This window comes from Morone saxatilis, unplaced genomic scaffold, assembly GCF_004916995.1.
Source record: "Morone saxatilis isolate NCDOM2014 unplaced genomic scaffold, NCSU_SB_2.0 Contig5, whole genome shotgun sequence".
NCBI lineage: Eukaryota > Metazoa > Chordata > Actinopteri > Moronidae > Morone > Morone saxatilis.
The window spans coordinates 14,793,834-14,814,795 of NW_023340095.1; the positions used below are offsets into that span (position 1 = coordinate 14,793,834).

Sequence of the window (20,962 nt, forward strand, 5' to 3'; positions counted from 1 at the left end):
GGATTCTAGGTGTAGAATCCGAGTATGATGACAAAAGGCAGGTATGGAAATGAAATGGCCCGCTCTTGTTTCTTTCTCTTTATTAGAAGTAAGAATAATTACGTAAAATAATATTAATCAGGAGAATGCAGAAAGAATTCAGTCCATGTTTTGTGTGCTCCAGGATGGTGCCCTCTTCCACCAAAAGAGTGGCCTGGGTGCTCTACCACTGGCTTTATTTAATGGAGTCCCTCTAAGCCCAGATGAGATGGACCCAGACGAGCTGGAAACCATTATCCTGCAGCGCATAATGGACACCACCACCGCCTTCCAGAGAGCTGTCTTTATGGTATGACATGTCTGTATTCAATCCGCCAAACCTACCTCTGTTTTGTGGTCGGAGTAGAACCTTTTGATTGATATACGTGATTTGCCAGATAGCAGGACATTGTTGTTTGCAGTGTTATTCTTCATAGCGAATACATATTCCTCCCCCGGCCCTTTACATTGTTGCATTTACAGATACATTTACACTTGTAAAATAAGGTCATAACATTTTTGGTCAAAAATAAGCCACACACAAGAACCAGTATTGATGTTCTCAGGGACGTCACGGTCATCTGTTTTTGTCCTATGCCTACAGGGTCAATTGACTGAGGGCTCAGATGTGGTGGACTATCTAATGGAAGAGGCCAATGTGGTTCCCAGGGTGAACCCTCTTATCCTGAGCACTGACCGACAGTACCTGGACTTCACTGCCAAGCCAGGTTACCTGTGCTACTCATCTTAAGCTATACGTTATTGATTAACACTTTATATTCCTCTAATTTTGTTTTCACTTTTTCTTTTTTGCCTTGCAGTTGTAGATGATTGGGAGGACACAACTATGTTTTCATTCTTGGACTCCAGAGACAAAACAGCTGTGATGGCTAAGAGAATGAAGTATTTTACAAATAGTGGTATGGAGTCACTAATTATTCTATGCCTATCTTTCCTAATTTACACAATTTCAGATAACACTGTTTCATTGTCAGTAACACAATGACTTGCAACTATATAAATCACTTATCAGAATCAGAATCCGTTTTACTTTAAAACATTACGTTTTACAGTTGTTCAAGGTGCTCACACAATGTTAAAGAATAGAAATAATACTTATATTACAATATCTAACAAAGTATATATAGAATAGAAATGTGTATATATAGGTTTATACATTAAGTAAAACAAATGGAAATAGAAATATAAGAGCATATGTACCTTTATAGTAATAAAATATATACAGTATGCTAATATATATATATATATATATACATACAAAGTACATGTATGCCACAGTATGTGACTGACAGAAATGAAATGGGTAACAGTGGTGAGTTTTTGAACATTGTAGTAATACAGAAGCATTATTCAAGCATCTGCATCTTGTCATCTAAAGCGGAACAACCAATGAGCACTTAACTTGTTTAAAATCTTTAAATGAGCAGTATCTAAACAAAAGTACTGCTTTACTGATGTATGAAAGTGTGAAATTGACCTTTGTTAAAGTAGACAGACTGCGCCTCCAGCAAGATAATTGCTGGGTTTGCTGACTGGCTTTGGGCCAACAGTCTAAATGGTCGTCAGAGCTACATTTCACTGCTCTGGCCTGGAGTGTAGCTGTCTCAGTGAGGCTGAGGAGGCTGATTGCCGTCCTCCCTCTGTGGACTAGCTGATCGGCTGACTGCTTGCTTTTCTGACTGACTGATTGACTGACTGACTAGGGGGAATATAACTATGGCAGGTGGCATGATTCTCCACTAATACAATGAGCTCTTTGCCAGATGTCTCTCTCACCTCTCGCACACAAACCGAACATTCACTGTAATGACTGAACCTCATTTTCCTTCTCACTTTCATCCAATTGTCAGCGCATAAGCATAAGCTAACCCTTTTAAAGGATTAGCAGTTCATGCTAAATGCCACGTAAGCATTAAGGTTGACATTGGGATAGGAACCACTCAAAAATACATTCGCCCTCCACTGGCACTTTCATTGTGTATCAATCGTACAAATCTCAGGAAACTGCCACGGACAGCAGCGGACTGGAATGTATTTTAAAATGGCAGGTAATATGTATCATATGTATTCAGAGTACTAAATAATTATTGCTCTTTAACCTTAGATGAGGATGGGATGAGTGCTGTGACCATGTGGATAGTCGGAGATTTTGAGAAGGTCTCAGGAAGGAAACTTTTGCTCAGTGCTCTGAAACATATGGTGAGTATCATCTACTCTCTGTCCTGTTCACCTCTGCCCATTCTTTAAACCCATAATTTAGTTTCCATTAGAGAGTAAATGTGTGTTGTTTTTATTATGCATTAAAAACATAAATGCTGATGTCAAGTGTAGTGAAAGAAGAATTCAAACACCAGTGTGTGATTTCTTTTGACTACTTCGTAGTGTTGACACGATATCAAAAGCCTTGAATTCTTAGAAGCAATTAATGTTGACTCAATCAACAATATTTCTCGCATTGACCTGTCTTCGATTCAGCTGGTGTTGCCGCAGCTACAAAACCCATCTGCAGTAAATCTGTGTATCTCTGTATGCAATAAACCTCACATACAAGCAGAAGTGATGAAGTATATTGACACTTTTCTTAATGATTTTAAAGACAGGCCCCTATGACACAAGCCAAAGTAAAGTTAATCAGAAAATGAATTTTCTGCATGTTTGCTCTTGGAAGAATCATCAGTACAGATGCTTCTAAAATGAAATATTCACTGTTAATACACTACAGATCAATGAAGTGTGATGCAGCAAGCAGGCATTTTGTATTTATCATGAAAAAAAAAAAAAAGATTCTTTGCTGGTAGAATGAGCAGATTAGGAGAAAACCTTTACTGTCTCTTTTAAGCAATCAACACTCTCTCCTCCCAGCACTTTCCCTCACTGATACCTGTGCTCTGTGGAAATATGAGAATGTGTGATATTTGTGTGAATTTATATCACTGCTCTGTTTGTGTGTGTGCAAGCAGAAGGCCAGCCCTGGAGTGCGTGTGGGGGTGATAGATAACCCCAGTGGAAAGCCCAGCGAAGATAACACTGTGCTGTACAGGGCTATCTGGGCTTCTCTCCTCACCCAGAAGAATAAGGCTGCAGCAGAGTTTGTGCTAAAACTCCTGAAAGAGGAGAGCAGCCAGCTCCTCCAACAGGGGACCAAGATGAAGGACTTACTGATTCAGGTAAAGGAGGGATTAAGGAATGTAGTTCTGTTTTGTCACTTCAGGGATTCAGTTTCCAAACATTTAATTTGCATGTTTCATATTTCTAGCAAATGGATGCTATTTAAACTCTGTATTTTTACCTTAAAATAGAAGTATGGGTGCTGATTATATTATGAGACTAGATGAGGTCTTGAATTGTCTTTATTGTTATACGACATAAATTTGCCGTTACCAGTAGCCATTACAGTAAGAAATGTTTGCTATTCAACCTCCACACTTGATACCAAGCAAAATGTTTTTGTAGCAGCTAGCTGGGGCTGCTTAAAAATGGTCAAGAACCGAATTTGATTCAGCATATTTCCAAATTTTGACTTAATTTAGGCGACGTTCTTGTGTAGCTACTTGTGTTTAGACAGCATTTAATATTTGAGAACCATGGCTTTTGCAGAAAAACACCATCAAGTATTCTTTTGGTAACATTTTTATTGTTATGAGTGAAATGAATAATTACTGATTATCCATTGTAGAAATATAATTTTTACTAATAGTTTACTGTCTTAAAACTATCTTGTCTTTCAATATATTCTGAAAGCACCAAAAGTCATCTATATAATATTATCACATAATATTGATTTATGTGATAATATATATATGATATTTGGTAAGAAGTAACTGCTCCCCACTACGGTCCAAAACGTCCCACAAACACACAATGTCAAACCCCAAAATCCTTTAAACATGGCCTATAACCACACTAACAATCACAATGCAACAAGGCGTTTGTGTGCTGAAACATGATCATATTGTGCTATTAGTATGTTGTTATCTTATCTTATGAAGTAATTAGCAAGTAGCATAACCAAGATAACACATTCATGTAATATTGGGCTTTTTACATGTGACCTGCCTCCTGGCTGTCAGAAAGGAGCAGTTTACATGATCATCATTACAAGTAGGATATGTCTCCTACCAGCAACAACACAGGCAGTAAACGTAGACATTTTCTGATACCAGCAGTTGAGGCTGATTAGAAATTTTAATTTTATTACCTCCTTAAACACATGAATGCCTGGTGAGCTGAGGTGGTGAAATTCAACCTCAGAGGACACACAGCCAGCAAACAAAGAAGCATAGGAACAACACAAATGATATAAAAGATGCTATCACAACAATCTTCTATTATGGTATATCTAGTTTTGTATTAAGGTGGCATAGTACATTTCTTTAAAAAATCCTTTGATAAACCATTTAGACATACAATAACTAGATGGAAATTTCTGTTTTAGGCTGAACCAGTGTAAAAGGTACAGTGCCTGAGGTACTTCATCACATTGATGTAAAATCCTATAAATCCAATACTGCCATAAAACAGTCCTGCTCACTGATTTGCAACACTGCCTGCCATGGACTAATACAACCAGAGATATTAAAGGGATAGCTGAATATAAACAGTATCTAACAGCTGATAAATCTATATTGTCTTATGGCATCATATCAAAGATGCTTTTCTAATCTGAAAAGTAACTAGTTACTACACCTGTCAGATGTATAAGAGTAAAAGAGGAAATTATGTAAAAATTACAATATTTCCCGATGAAATGTTGTGAAGTAGAAAAAGCATAAAATGAATAGACTTAAGTCACTTTTTGGGGGGGTTTGATGATTTGATTTTGGGTTGGTGCCTTTGATTGTGTCAGTGAAAGGTGTATCTGCGAAATGTATCTCTGAAAAATTGGAGGAATATTATTTTGACACTGATGTACGTGGGAACATTTTAGGCAGAATTTATGAGCATGACAGCAAAAACGAGGAAAACAAAGGTTGGATATAACCACTCGCAAAGGTTTGTCTGCCAGTGCTTTCTTGATTTAAGTGCACACTCTGGGAAAATAGTGATTGATGAGCCCATCTTCTCATTCCTCTACTGAACATCAGCTAACAGAATACATTTAGAGCACGCATGATGCTCCACAGCCTGTGGATGCCAAGGCAAGCAGCCTACTCACTGTCAGTTCCACTTGATCTGTCACAGGGGCCAGCACACGGCGGGCTCCACACGCTGAATCTTTAACTAAAAAGTGATGGTGGATACCTGGTCTCCAGGACCTGAATGAAAGGCTGAGCTTCTGCTCACCGTTCATGGTTGTGTGCGCCTCAAGTGTTCAGCCAAGCCTGACCATCACTCTCCTGCCGCTGTAAGCAGTCTACAGCCACTAGTGTTCTCCATGCTGTAGTGTGCAGTATCCACCCACACATCATTACACGTAAGAATACAAATTCTCTGACACTTATCAACAAATCAGCTGACAGGAGATATTCCATCTCTCCATCAGGAACAAGTCATACAGCACAGGTTACATCTGGGACCAGCCATAACAAACTGCCCTTCAATTATACCAGCCTTAAACAATGGGGAGAGAATGGGCTGGAAATAGCAACAGAAAGATAGCTAGGAGGTGGCTGTGTGAGTTGAGACTTAGAGTCGAGGGATATGAGTTTATTATTGGCTGCCAGACAGACTTGCTGACTGGATTGTGCTGACATTATTGGTATTTCACCTGTTCTCCTGAGGAGAGATGTTGGAGAAACTAATAACCTGACTCCACAAACCTTCCACTCCCACACCTAATTTGTTATAGACAAAAATGGCTGAGGCTTAATTAAGAGTTTGTTATATTAATTACAAATTGATTAATCTAATTTTCACACATGTGCATTTCTTACAGCTCGGTCCTGTTGCTGAAATATTTTATGTTTGAAAGCTGCAGTGATTGCGCTGATGTAAGGCATCAATGATATTGTGAATAATTCTTTTGCATCACATACATCATTCCTTACGCCAATGCATCACTCAGATTTTGTTTTGGACAGACTGTAAAGGCAGAAAGGTCCTTGAGCTAGTCTATTGGATCTTACAGTACATCACAAATTCTTCAGAAATGTGTCAGCGAACAATGCAATCAATTTACCAATACCCAAACAAACTTTTGTTTTTCTGCTCTAGGGCATGGACGACGATGCCTTTGAGAAAAAGTTCAACACACTGGAAGTGGATTTTATCCGTAGTCAGCAGCAGTTTTGTCAAGACATCCTGAAACTCAGTCCTGGACAGCGGGCAGTGATCAGCAACGGCAGGGTGAGTGGACTCAACTAGCATCTTCTCAGTTATTCGAGAATACTAATCTATAGATCTTTGCATCAAAGTTGAGTAGAGCACATTCAGTTGTCAGAAAGGTAAAGTGTTGGGTAAATGTTGCTGCTGTTGTTTGATACAATGGAGCAGGATCCTTGAAGCCGCTGCACTTTGGATGATTTTCCCTCTTATGCTTTCAGAGTGCTTCCTTAGTACTGTCAAATCAGCATGACTGTTTCTCAAAGGTCATAGGTGGCACAAACTGCACTGTGCGTTTGTGTGATTGTTTGTACGTGCTGACTGTACGTGAGTACAGAGCCGATGACTGATGTCTCAGCAGCAGTGATGCTGACAGCCACGGATGAAGAGGCCCGGCCTCTGAGATGGCAGTAACAATTAATATCATTTTACGTTCCTCTGCTCTTGTGGCAGGACTCAACTCCCAAAATAGAAAGGAGGAACACAGTCACTGAATACCATTACTTTAAGTAGATACAATCACATTACATTTAACACCTCCCTTGGCAAACAGTAAATAATACATGCTGAGATAAGAATTGTAAAGTCGTGTTCTGACTGCATTATTCTCCTTATGTTAGATACTTGGTGCGTTTGAAGAGCAGGAAGAATTCACTGTGGAGGATTTCCACTTGCTGGAGAAGATTACACTGAGCGGATCTGCAGAGAAAGTCAAAGCCAAAGTTAAACAGATGGGGATGAAGCCAAAGCAGTATGTTTGTATTTTCTGCCTTATGTGAAGAAACAAATATCTCTTTCTTTTTTCTTTAACTGTTTGTGATAAACATTTAGCATCCCATAATTACAGGATAGACACAATAGTTGTTGTAATGTTAAATCACTTTTAGCTTTCAACACTTTCCTGAACATGTGTCAAGTGTTCTGTAATGAAGAAAAGAAAGATAGAGTAGCTTTGAACAGATTTATGAGGCTACTTTATGAGCTCTGTTTGACATCTCTCCTAGCACGTAGTATTAATAGATGATGGACTGACCCTGCTACACCTCTTTTCCCATAGGGCCAGTGACTTAGTTATGAAAGTTGATGCCCTCCTAACTGCAGCCCCCAAAGGAGAAGTCAGGAGGGATGTCCACTTTATCAAAGACAGCCACAGGTGGGCAACGTTTCTGTTTGCTGTCCTATTGGCTCTGCAGTCTCACAAGGAGGTTTTTACTCTGCTTTTGTTATAATGGATCAGAAAATTGCCACGCCATCATTTCAGGTGGTCCAGAAAGGCGAATCTCTTGATTTGCAGTTCTGCTGAATAAGGGTTGTATAACCTTGTGTTGCTGAATCCGCTTTGGCGTGCTGTTCTCTTCCTCAGTGTGCTCCATCTCTCCCCGCGTGAAAACGAGGTGTTCTATGATGTTGTGGCAATCGTTGACCCCCTCACAAGGGAGGCACAGAAGATGTCCTCTGTACTGATCGTAAGCTGTATTCTTCTCCTGTTTTCTCCATTGATTTCTCACACAGCAAGGACACTTTAAAATCACTTTTATTAGGAAAGGTACAGGAAAGGTGCATTTATATGTTTTTTCTATGAGCTACTGTATGATCAGATGTTTCATGGTTATGTTCTTTTCCTTACCTTCCAACACCTTAAAAGCATTTATTGAAAAAAATGTATCAGAAAACTTTAAAAAGTCCTTAATTTCCACTTACGTATGTTCTTCGTGAACTACAGGAAGTATGCTTATTTATTCTTTGATCAGATCAGTTTTTGTTTTTGTTTTTGGAAATGGTTTCCCTAGTGAGCTTAGTTTCACTGAATCTATTAGCTGTCTGCTGCATCTTGCTGGAGGCTTGCTGTGGTGAAGAATTTGACTTGGGTGAATATGAAAATATGACTCACCGTGCCTTTACAGACAGCCAGTCAGACAGCCACCTTCAGTAGCTGTTGTTTGCAGTGTACACTTTTCAGTACTGTACTGCAGTATGCAGTAGAAAATTATGATGCCAGCATATTGGCATCTCAGTTGGTTGGATGGCAGTTCAATGCACTCATCACCACTGGCTCATTATTTATTTGACCACTGTTATATCATAAAAGATGTTATGTAAGGAAATGTGCTTTGTTATTTGTGATGCTCTTAAATTTCAGTATAGTTAGAGTAATGGACAGTGAAACTAGAAGCTTCCATGGGTTCTTTTGTTCAGCGAAAGCTTGGCTGGACTGTACTTTACTCCTGATTTCTAACTGGGTCTGTTCTTCTGTGACTCCTGCAGGTGCTCAGTCAAGTGGTCAATGTGAGACTGCAGGTGTTTATGAATTGCCGGGCCAAGTTGTCCGAGATGCCCCTCAAGAGGTAAACTCTAACTCCAACAGTAATTAAATTTTCCTGTTTGGCTTGTTTGTGTGTCCTGTGACCGCTGCAGACTTAGCATCTCTGCCTCGCTTCTTCCCTTTGTAAGATTATACTGCACAGATGCAATCTGCTTAATAACACCACCTTATTGCTTTGGGCCTCCCCTTGCATCTCTGGGCAAATTGCTTACAGCTTGCACTGTTGCGGTTCAGGCCATGCAGTAAAAACAACAACATAAAAAACAACAAAACAACAAATGAAAGGTTGAAATTGTCCATTAACTTTCACACCACTGAGTGAAGTCATTATACAATGTGGGGTGTTTTTCTTTATTATATTTGTTCCATAATAGGTTGAGTCATTTATAGTGTTAGCACTGAACACACGTATACTGGGACAGTTTACAGTATGGCCTTTATTGATCTCTGTCACAGACCAGCTGGAATTGAATTGATGGAAATAACTCTTTCCCCACAAATCACTCAAAACCCATCTCACTTCCTGTCCCCCAGAGTGACAATTGCCTGTAATTGACACAAATGGCTACAAGATATTTTCACATGAGAGATAAATAAGCTGGATGTCTGCAGTCAAGCTACAACTAACAACTAGTCCACTATTCCACTAGTCCAGTATTTCCCAATGCAGAAACATTTCATGTTATCAACCTTTGTGCCGGAAATGTTTTGTGTTGCTGGTTGCTTGCCGTCCTCACATTCAACCATGTACCAAGGCAGACTACTTGATGCAGCGGCCCAGGATTTGACTCTAACCTGTGGCCCTTTGCTGCATGTCATCCCCTCTCTCCTCACCCTTTCCTGTCACTCTTGAGCTGTCACTATCCATTAAAGACAAAAACCCCCAAGACAAAAAAGAAAAACAAAATTCTGATCACCTGGCAAGCTGATATTTCAATATGTCAATTGTTGTTAGTGCCATGAGGGGATGAGAGTAGTTTTTTTTAAATTTCAGATCAGTTACTGCTCGATGTTCCTTGTAGAGCTGTAAGCTTGGTAATCCTATAGCCCACCCCTGGAGATACTGCTGTCAGTGGATGCACATGAATCCTGTTCTGTTCTGTCAGTGGGTACATTTCATTCACCGGTATACTTCTAATAGTGGTAAGACCGCAGCAGAGACCACAGGGCTGCTCATCTTCTTTCTCTCTCTTTTCACTGGCCATCTCACAAACAAAGCAATCGAAAGAAGACAGCGAGTTTCCCCTGGTGTACTGGGTTTCTTCCCCTTTACTACAACCTTTGCCTCACCACTTCCATCTCACCCTGGAGTCAACAGCCCCTCTGTAACTGGTCTGTTCTGGTCCACAGAGCCACTGATGCTGCGGTGGGAATTAACTTTTGTGAAATCTCCCTGTGAATAAGAAATGATGTACCTTTTTTTAACATAAGAAAGCAAAAAAAAAAAAAGAAATAGCATTGTTAGTGTTTATCATCTGCCACATTATCTACACTCATTATGACTCCTCTGTGTCAGAGGGTGCACTGAAGCACAGTGATTAGCATAAAGATTAGCCTGGAGCTAGCGTCTGCGTCAAATGTAATGAGTAATAATGGAGAAAGGGAACATTTCTGGTGCAAAGACTGCCGCACATATTTCTATTATTGGCTGTGCAGGATCACTAGCACTAACTAGCATTAGATTCCTCACTTTGAACAGATTGTATATATCCAGCTGTCACAACAGAGTCTGTTCTAGAAAGAAGATTTCACAACAGAGTCTGTTCTAGAAAGAAGATTTCACAACATGTCATCATTTTAGTGCTTGCTAAAAACAGGACAATGCGTTTGTTGGATGAAATTGTTTTATCAGTCCAGTGGATATGCACAATTTTAGTGCTTTCAATTCTCTGCTATGTTAGATATTATGTTAATTCACAGTTAACACTTCCATTTTGATCATCTCTGTTTGTCTTAACAGCTTTTACCGCTTTGTCTTGGAGTCCGATGTGAATTTCTTGGCCAACGATACAGTGTCTCCAGGACCAGTTGCCCGCTTCATGGAGCTCCCAGAGTCTCCCCTTCTCACCCTTAATATGATCACACCAGAGAGCTGGATTGTGCAGGCTGTCCGCAGTCCCCATGACTTGGACAACATCCACCTGCAGGAGGTATTTCGAGTCCTTAGTCATTACTACCAGCCGTCTGATCATTCTCACCCATTAATTAGAGCCATGGTGCTTTCTACTAATCATTCCCCTGTTGTTGTTTTTTGTCCTCTGCAATTTGTGGTTTCTCTCCAGGTGAGCGGGGTTGTGACAGCAGAATATGAGCTGGAGCACCTCTTGCTGGAGGGCCACTGCTTCGACCTGTCAACAGGCCAGCCTCCCCGTGGACTGCAGTTTACCCTGGGCATGAGTCGGGACCCACTCATGTATGACACTATTGTCATGGCTAACCTGGTCAGCAGCCTTCTTTACTTAATACCAAGACAGTTTTTTTTGCATGGGTGACAATGGATATCATAGTACTTAACTACAGCAGTAAGTTTGGAACAGAAATCATGCCAGGGTTGAGATAACAAGGGTGAACTGTATGCTTATAGTAAATGTTAAATGCTGTTTCAACAGGGATATTTCCAACTGAAAGCCAATCCTGGTGCATGGATCCTGAGATTACGTAAAGGGAGATCAGAGGATATCTATCAGATTCTCACGTGAGTATTCATCAGTGTCTACATACAGTTTTTTAATGCCTTTATAGCCTTTCCCATCTATATGTATAAAAAGTTAGGTAATCATGCTAATTAGGCTGCTTCATCAGTAGCTCAGCATCAAGGTTGTTTTCAGCTACCTCTCCATTTCATACCGGTAGCTATGAAACCCATCACTATGGTAACATGGAGAGCTGCTGACACTGTAGCAGCTCAAGGTTTTGATGAGTGCAGGGAGTTCTGCTCACCACAGAGGGGAGAGAGACAAGTAGGAGGAGAGGGGTGCTATTAAAGAGAAGACAGAGTGGAGGGATGATTCAGCTGGTCACCTGCCACACCATCCACCTCAGCCTGCAAAATATCAGCAGAATGTGTTTTAGTCAGGACGGCGTAGGTGTCAAAGGCTGCATATACTAGACAGAGTGCGTTGGCGTTGTCTAATTTCCCCGGACAAATAGAAACAGTATTGTGCTTTTGGTTGGTTTGATGCATTTTCAAACAAAATACAGTTTTCTATGCCTTGTATTATTTTAATTCTACAATTTCACTTTAATTAAAGTGTACTGTGGAACTTTCTTCTTTGATCTAAAACAAATCCAATTCTTATATATCAAAGGAACCCCATATAATTTCTATGTAACAAAGAAAGAACGATAATCCCTCACTATCAAGTTGCGATAATGACTCAAAAGCCAACCATGTGTGCGTGTCTGCATGGGCAGCTGTAGTGCATCATACTAGAGGTCCCTACAATCACAGATATTGTCCTCTCTGGCTATCTTCACACAAGATTTAGGACACATACAGCCCTCGGTTCCTCTGGAATCATATCAGACAACCAAGATTTATTCCCCAATCCTCCAGGTGAAGCTAAGAGGTGATGTCATTTTTCACCTTGGCAGTGTCATTATTCTTGTGGTTAGCGGCACTCTGCTCTGGTTAGGTGGCCGATCAGAGTCTAGTGGGGGTGTCTGTGCTCTCCGGTCCCAGAGCCTGCGTTTTCCTCTTGCACCCTATGCTGCCACTGCGCCTCGCCCTGACAGCGATGAATGAGATGGCCAGCTCTCCGCTCCTCAGAGCAGGGATACAGATTGATCTCTGGTGCTTTTTAACACAAGCCCTAAAGGCTGAGTTGCATCAGTGACAGCAGAGGGGACAAAACACAAGCAGCATTTGAGCATGGGGGGGGGTACACTTGGGCCCAATGAGGAGGGGGCATTTATCATAGTGATAAGGTTAGTTTTTTGCCTTTAGTAAGCACTGGGGTCGTAATGGTTTGCTGTGCATCATAGCCTATACCACATCTCTTCCTGAAGTTTGCTCTCCACTGGGCAAATCAGACCTAAAACAATTACAGTGAAAGGCCAGTGTTACACAATCAATACTGTACAGACTGTGTCATTAAATCTAACAGTATATACAGCATGGCTGGGAAGTAGTGATGGATAAAACAATGGTAAGGTGATTCTTAATGATGATGGAAGGTAATGAATATGGTCAGAGTGTGACCCTGGCAGCTGTCCCAGTATCTGCTTTTAAGTGTGTGCTCTTACTATCTGTACTATCTGTAGTCTGTCCATTAGCTGCTGTTGTCTCTTTCATGAGAGAAGCCTATACTGTATATTTTCCTTGCACTGTTGCCATGGCTAAAACCTGTGAACCAGTCTCTGTCAGGCTGATTGGTTGAGTGGTTCTGTAAATGCTTATATAATGTATGTACATTATATAAGCATATTAATAAGTGGTGGCAGTGTGTTTGCAGCAGTAAACAATGATTAATGAACAGAGTGCAGTGATTGGCCTGAAGGTAGCTAGTCAGCTGTATCGCATTGAACTTACATGGAAATATCAGCATCGGCTGGTTCTAGATACTAAATTGTCCTTATTCTCCAATATCAGTGCTAAACACCGTCTGTCATTGGCTTGCGAGGTACAGTTACCAGCACAAGTTTGTTTACATTATATCACTGTTCCCCTGTCAGCTCTGCTGTCAGTCAAACACATGCATTGGTCCGCCTACTCAGAGAGGCATTTCTGATATAGATGAAGAAGATCTTTATTTATAAAAGTAAATATTACCAGGAAATCTGAAAACCAGAAATAAGGATTACTCTGTAGTCATTGCTACAATATGAGTACTGCCAAAGTACTGAAAACCACATGCTGTCGTGGCTGGTAACTGGAATCCCTGCTTTAGCCATATATTTGGGATTTAATATGTGCTAATGAGTACCTCTCTTTATGTCTAGGTTACATACTAATAAGGGTAGGTAGTATTAAAATGTGTAGAACGCTGAAAATGGTCATGACTCTCAGTATAAATGACATGTTTTGGGTTGGTTTTGAATTGCTTTTTAATTATTTTGTAAATGATTTAATATTATTTATCCAGTCTGTTGATAAGTCCGGGCTTCATCTGTGGTATACTAACTAGCGGCAGTTCCTTTGTCCAGATTTCATAATCAATGCTTTTCACTCTGTGACACTCAATACCTTTCTCACTCTTTATTCACTGTTTCAGGCACGATGGAACCGATTCCCCTGCAGATGCGGGCGATGTCATAGTTGTGCTGAACAGTTTCCACAGTAAGATCATCAAAGTCAGAGTGAGTCTGTTTCTTAGATACTTGTTAAGCATATAAGAATTCTCATAGTACTCGACATCATTCAACATACTGTGAAATGCTCATCAACAGCTCACAAATTGGGGCTGTTGGAATGATTTTATATGGCGTATGATGAAATGACAGAGAAAATCATTGTGTTGTGTCTCCTTTCTCATTATAGGTGCAGAAAAAGGCAGAGAAGATCAATGAAGATCTATTAAGTGAAAATAGTGAAAGCAAAGGCATATGGGACTCCATAGCAAGGTATGTAATCTATTCTACAGGCAGAATGTGGTTGGTAGTAAGTTTTAAAACCCTCCTCCAGCTGACGGACAGTAACAACTTTGAGCTCATTGATTGGTGGGTTTGCTGATGTGCCTTCTGTTTGTCAATTATGCATTGCGGTTTCAGGAGATCTTATTCCTCCCCTCGATCCAGACTGCAATATTATGCTGTAAGATCTAGTCTTGCAAAAAATATGTGCTTCTGTAGGTATGTGTGTGTGTGCATTTGTGTGTATGCCCCGACATTTCCTAACTGTGTGATCCTGTCTTCTCACTTAATGCTTGCTGTGTGAAGTGTTTGGAGCACTTTTGAGAAAAGGTAGGCAGTGTTGCTGCAACCCATTTAACACCAAAAACTTCTTTGTCATACTCATTAGCATGCAGTGTTTATTGGTTGCTTTCAAATGCTGCGCTACTCTCCTAAGTTTTGTTGTGAATGAGAATGACTTAATAATATATTCAAGATATGGTAATAATGTAGAGCTGTTAAATATGATATTTACATTTTCATGTTTTCTTTTGCTTTTATTTATTTATGGTAATTTAGAACATCAACGCTACAGGTAGTGTTGTAGCCTGTGTATGCAAGTGCATAAAACTACAGTATGTACACAAACATAATGTACTGTACACACATACATACAGCCATACATATACTATGTTTTATTACTGTAGTTTGTATTCAAATATTGTCTCTGAAACTCAAGGACTGTGCTCTTTGTCATCAGCCATGATGTGTTGCTGGTCAGATGGCAGGTAAAGGTGGTAGCTTAGAGCAGTACCAGTATATATTGTGTGTGTATATATTATAACATATAGTTTTTGTTTGCTCATGTCAGGCAGAGCACAAACCCTGGAACCATTTTCTTGAATAGGTGTTGGATTGTCTCCCTTTCTGACTGCTAATGAGTAGTAGGGGCGGCTGTGGCTCAGAGGCAGAGCGGGTCGTCCCCTAATCAGAAGGTTGTTGGTTCGATCCCCGGCTCCTCCTGCCACATGTCGAAGTATCCTTGAGCAGATTGCCAATTGCTCCCTTGATGCTAGCATCAGTGTGTGAATGGCTGTGTGAATGTGTGTGAAAGGGTGAATGCTTTGAGTGGTCGGAAGACTAGAAAGGCGCTATACAAGTACAGGTCCATTTAGTAGAGAGTTTTTTACCTATGTTTTGAACAGCAGTTTTCAGTACTTGGCCTTATTGGAGTCTCTGGTTGAGGCCCTGGAGAGGGTGCCACTTAGGGACTCCCCTCAGAGAGATCTCAGTGCTCATATGAGTAATCCCTGAATGGGCTTGACTGGGAGTGAACCAGAGTGTTTTTTTTAATTGAACTTAAGTGCCGGCTAAGAGAAAATGCCAGGGTTCTGGAAACTGACTGTTGAATTCTTTATTAAGCAGAATTTCTCCTGATCATGGAACAGTGGACCAGCTCTGTACTCTTTCTACAATATTGGAGGGGTCTTGGGAGTTTGCTCATCCAGTCTACATGTCATATAAGGATATAGGAAGGTCCATGACTGTGTCTGTGTGGATGTCCAGGAATATTGTAGGTGTGTGTGGCTGTTGCAATGAGCCATCCAGTCCTTGTCTATTTGCAGTTAGAGCTGTGTCTGTTTTCTTGGAAATAGATCAAGCTTATTCTTGGTGGGCTCACTCTCACAGATTAGAAGAATCAATAGAATCACTGCTACTTCATGTTGAAAAAAGCTAAATCGGGTGGTTCGGCTGTCTGATCAGGACCCTGGATCCTGGACACTTCCTGTAGAAGTATTCTAGGCCTGTCCAACTGGACACCCTGAGGCCAGACCCAAAGCAAGCTGAAGGGATTACATATTCCCCCGGGCCTTGGTATTTGCTATTAGGAGCTGTAGGGTGTCGTTGGGGAGAACATTGTTTGGGCTACCCTGTATAGCCTGCCTCTGGTGTGACCAGGACCAGATAAGAGGCTGAAAGTGGCTGGACAGATGTATGAATAGATTTATAATTGAATGTAATCTTAAAACCGTTTCCCAAGGTATGCGTGCATTTGGGTAATGAAAATACTCACAACACTTAAAGATTAAATAAAGGGTTGAATAAGATGGTTTCTAGAGACTTAACTGCTCCTTAAGTGCCTGAGATGTATGGATCTAAAATTAACTTAAATTTTAACGCATTTGGAGAGAGCACTTACTTTTGGCAAGATTCCAGCGCATCCTCCTTTCAAACCAAGGGTACATAAATCTCAAGACTTAGAAGCTACTCATCATGTTGAGCAAAACATTCTAACCATATATCCCATACTGTGCTCAATTATTCCCTGTCCAACTGGTTCAATTTAAATAATTATGTGCACTGGAGAGTCCAACCATAACAGTCCCACTCAGTCCTTTTAACATGCTGTGAAGGCAGCTGGTCTCTGCTTAAGTTTGGAAATGATGACTAATTAAAAGACAGAGAGAAAGAAAAGACCACCACATACAATTTAGTCTGAGAAACAGATGAGACATAATGTTGAAAAAGTATTTGCTTGTTTGACAGTTAAACCCTTACAAGAAAATACTTTTCTCCTTGAGAGAGCAGAGTGGTTTTTCACAGGACTCTGATTGATAGTCCCGGAAAAATAAATTTTGAAATGACAGCAGAACAGAATAATAGCAGATATTTCAGCAAAGCCATTGTGTAGACCTTGACCAGTGATCTTACAAAATATTGTTGGTTTGAAAGTAAAGATGTCTTTATACCTATTACTTCATTTGTAACCTCGGTGCTTTGAGGGATTCGTTGTAAAGGGAGGGACTGAAGGCCATGCATTGATCCAACACCTCTGAAGAATTAGTGAGGTGGATCCATGCGTCAGCAAGCGGCAGTAAGTCTAAGTGACTGAGTTGTTACAAATTCTCTCATCTTTAAGGAGAGCTTAATCACTATAGCAATAACGAGCCTGAGTGTAATTAGATTTCTTTCCTGTTCTCTCTTACATGCTCTCCTTATTTGTTTTGTGTTTTCTTCTCCTTGTGCTATCTTACTCTCTTTATTGTCTGTGGCTGGGAGGAAGATGAACTTTAAGGTTTTAATGTCCTTTATGCTTCTCTCAGAAACATCAGGGCCACACAGGGTGTGAGAGAGAATCAATGGCCAGCTGTGTTACCTTGGGGAGATATTCAGCTTTTAGGTAGAGGGTGCTGTAAAATGCCACCTGTCCCCAAGTAGTCGTAGGACCTTGGACAGTGTTAGACAGGGCTTTGGCCATTAAAGTTTGTCCAAAACTGAATTCCGATAATAGGCAGGGAGTTTACTGTCTGAGATTCGAAAGATATGAATGATTTTGTCTGGCTGTGTCTGTGCTGGGGGCTCAGTATAGTCAAAAGCAAAGAGAAATATGCAGACCACAGCTCAGAAGATGACTTAAAATTGCAGAGTAGAAAGTTGTTGTGATGAGAACACTTTCCATAGTGGAGACACTGGTAGAGTTTTATCTGTCATTGTGTTCTGTGGACCAAGTGTATGTAGAAGTGTTAAACACAGTGTGGTGAAGGAATGAAAGGAAGTTTAGCTGGTTTTCTTTGGTAGACGTGTTCTAATTTTCCTTTCTTCCTTAAAATGTTGCCTCTGGAATATACTGCACTATATATAATACTTTTGTGGATGGTTTGGGTGTGAGTCTGTTAGGCCTTACACATGCAACAGCATGCAAATAGAACGTGGAGTTATGTTTAACAGTAGATATGTATTATACATTGACTATCTGTCAGCTCATTGGCACACATTTTGTTGTTTATTCTGGATGATCTCCACACAGATGTTAGAGAATGATTTTGCTCAATCTACAAAGTTAGGGGAAAAACAGAAGAGTTCGGTTCAACGAGTACTGTCCACTACTCAGGATTTACCCAGAGCTTTGTTGATCATTCCAGAGGTCCAGATTATCTCGAGTGAGTCAGCCAAACGGGCTCTCACCTCACCCTCTAAAGCTGCTTATCTGGGGGGGCCCACTGTAGTGCTGGAGGCCCTTCATAATGGCTTGCTTAGTCATGGCAGGCAGTCGGTATCCCCAGACTCTACAGATGTGTGGTGACTCCCCAGAAGCCAACCACTCAGCTAGAGACAGAACGGTGCTTTGGTTTAAGAATGAGTGCAGGGAGAGAAATACACCGAATGTTTTCAGAGGAACAAACCAAAAATGACTAAGAGATCGCAATAAAAAGTTACGCAATGTCCCAGGCCATCACTGTGTTTGTGTTTGAATGTGACTTGCTTACCCGTCAGTTTCTTGTTTGTGTGTGTCAGAGTTGGTTTTAGAGGACATGTCGAGACAAACAGTATGCTCCCCTCCCCTCCCCTCCCTTCACACCTCCCTCACACTCACTGGTGTCTTCCTGAAGCCTCGGGGGCCGAGGCTGTGGTTGTGATTGAGTGAGGGAGAGACACTCCTTCACTCATCAGCAGTCTATTGCAGACAAGGACACAGTTTGACTGCAGACACATCCACCCTCCAGCACAAGTCCTGATTTCTGTCCGCTGAATGTGCCTTGCATCATGAGCCGCTGCTCTTCAGTAGTGGTTAGGGTATGTTGCTACGCTCAGAGGTATGGAGAGTGTCCTTTGGATTTTTCTGTGCTGGTATCGCAACCTAAAAACATTTTAGCTTGTGTACTTGGTAACTGGTCACCTACTTACATTAATGTGATTGATAGTTTAATTCAGTCTGAAAGGTAATCAGCAAATTTGATCGGCACTATTTTTGTAAAGTGATGGTTTGGGCTGTTTTTCTTTCCTAAGGTGCTGTGAGGTTTTATTTCTTGCTCTCTAGTTTCATATTTAGGTCGCTTGCAGAACACCACAGTGGAAAGGCTGAAAGGCTGAGAGGCTGCACAATTAACCACATTTCATGTTGTCTCCTTCCAGTGTGTTTGGACCATTTTCTGTTCTCTTAAGTTCATTCAATTTCATAAAAAAAAATGTAGACAATTACATTTTTTCTCTCCTCCTATGATTTATTCTCACCAGTTCTGTCTCTGTAGCATCCAATAACACCAGATTACCAGGGCAGCAGCAGTGTGGGTCTAAGGGTCTTAGCAAACTGGTGTCCGAAACATCGCATTTTTAATTGGGATATGAGGTGTTAGAGCAAAGCCATGACTATTCATAACGGCTTTGGTTAAATTATGCAACCACATAGCGGTTTAAATTGGATATTGACCAACCTAACACAATCAACTGTAATGTATAATAGACATTGTAGTTTTTGCACATTATACCCTATTTGTTCCTGGTGTGGCACAAAAATAACAAAGTGCGTGGCAAAATTGCACACCATGGATAATGCACTCTACTGCGCTTTGCACCCTGCAGCTTGATTCACAAAATGGTGCCTGATGTGTTTATTTAATCTCTACTGTTAAAACCTAACCTTACCTCTCTGGTTAGCTGTTTAGTAATTTGATATGAATCATTTAATTGATTCTGTACTTCATATTATGAATTCTGAGTTCCCTATTAGCTGTCTGGTTACAGCTGCTTTACATGTGTCTGTTCTGTATCGCTGATTATTTCAGTATCTACAGGAGTGTCAGCAAGAGAACTGAACTGCTGTTAAAATCACATAACAATAGCTTTCTAGAACATTTCCATTACCTTTATTATCGTTTCATTTCAGTGAAAAACCTCAGTTTGCTGCACAGTGTTGCATGGTTTGTTTGAAAGTGTTTTGTGCTGGCTGTCATGACTGTTATTACTCCTGGCTTTACAAAAGCATGGCGGCTAGTGGCTTAGTTCTGATGTGCTCTCACTATATGAAAAACATGCATCAATCAAAACACAAGGGACTCATATATTATGGTCCCATTTGCAGCATCACAGGCGGTGGCTCCAAGAAGGATGATGGAGACAAGAAGAAAGAGGATGTTCTCAACATATTTTCTGTAGCGTCGGGTCATCTCTATGAGCGCTTTCTGAGGTGGGTAACACTCAGTTTATGAGCAAACTTACATTCACACACTTTTTTAGCCCTGATTCTTTAACTAATCCTTCTGTCTGTTTCAGAATAATGATGTTGTCTGTCCTTCGACATACCAAAACACCTGTCAAGTTCTGGTTCCTCAAGAATTACCTCTCCCCATCTTTCAAGGTACTTCCCTCACTTCATGACTCCATAAAAACGTTTTTCCCTGCTTGATCAGAATAACTTAATCCCAGTTTTTAAAAAAAAATATTTTTACTAAGCAAAGAAAATATCTGTTAGTTGTTCTCTCCTTTGTAATGGTCTGTGTTTAATCTTTGATTTTCTATAGGGTGAAATCTACATTCAGTGCCCTCTGTAACGCATGTTGAGTCGCAAAAATAGCATAAATAGCTTAAAGTGAGTGAAGCAAAACATTTTTTATGTTAATCACTTCTTTAGTGGATACAGATTTATTTATGTAGTATGTCCAGATGTCTTACATTATACTGTATATACATTTTACCACTGATAGCTTTATAATTTGGCTCACAGGCATCTTTATATCTTATGTATGAAGAGCACTAATATATCTGAATACAGTTGTCCAACTGCATCTCCATAAGAATTACTCTGCCTTATTTATCTGCATTTATATGCTAGTAACATAGCCGCCTATCAATGGCTGGCCCTCAGCAAGGCCATACAAACTAGCATGATGTGCTTTCTAGTGGGAAACATGTTATTTGTTACTTTATGAAACATGTTCCACTGAATTTCTTGTCTTCAAAGAATCATATTAACCTTCTCAACGGTGTTGGTTGTGATTTACTGTAGTTGTC

General features: G+C 40.5%; 1 protein-coding gene across 1 annotated transcript in view; it reads left to right on the forward strand.

Moving 5' to 3' along the window:
* Positions 1-20,962, forward strand: part of uggt2 (UDP-glucose glycoprotein glucosyltransferase 2) — a gene marked incomplete at its 3' end in the record, with an annotated part of 35,540 nt that overhangs the window by 10,121 nt on the left and 4,457 nt on the right. Inside the window, 18 exon segments of the mRNA XM_035676929.1 lie at positions 1-41; positions 164-328; positions 623-746; positions 840-938; positions 2,144-2,238; positions 3,000-3,206; positions 6,193-6,324; positions 6,921-7,051; positions 7,358-7,453; positions 7,664-7,766; positions 8,566-8,645; positions 10,584-10,773; positions 10,906-11,064; positions 11,233-11,318; positions 13,837-13,921; positions 14,103-14,185; positions 20,034-20,138; positions 20,225-20,309. Coding sequence (XP_035532822.1) covers positions 1-41; positions 164-328; positions 623-746; positions 840-938; positions 2,144-2,238; positions 3,000-3,206; positions 6,193-6,324; positions 6,921-7,051; positions 7,358-7,453; positions 7,664-7,766; positions 8,566-8,645; positions 10,584-10,773; positions 10,906-11,064; positions 11,233-11,318; positions 13,837-13,921; positions 14,103-14,185; positions 20,034-20,138; positions 20,225-20,309 — 2,066 coding nt within the window.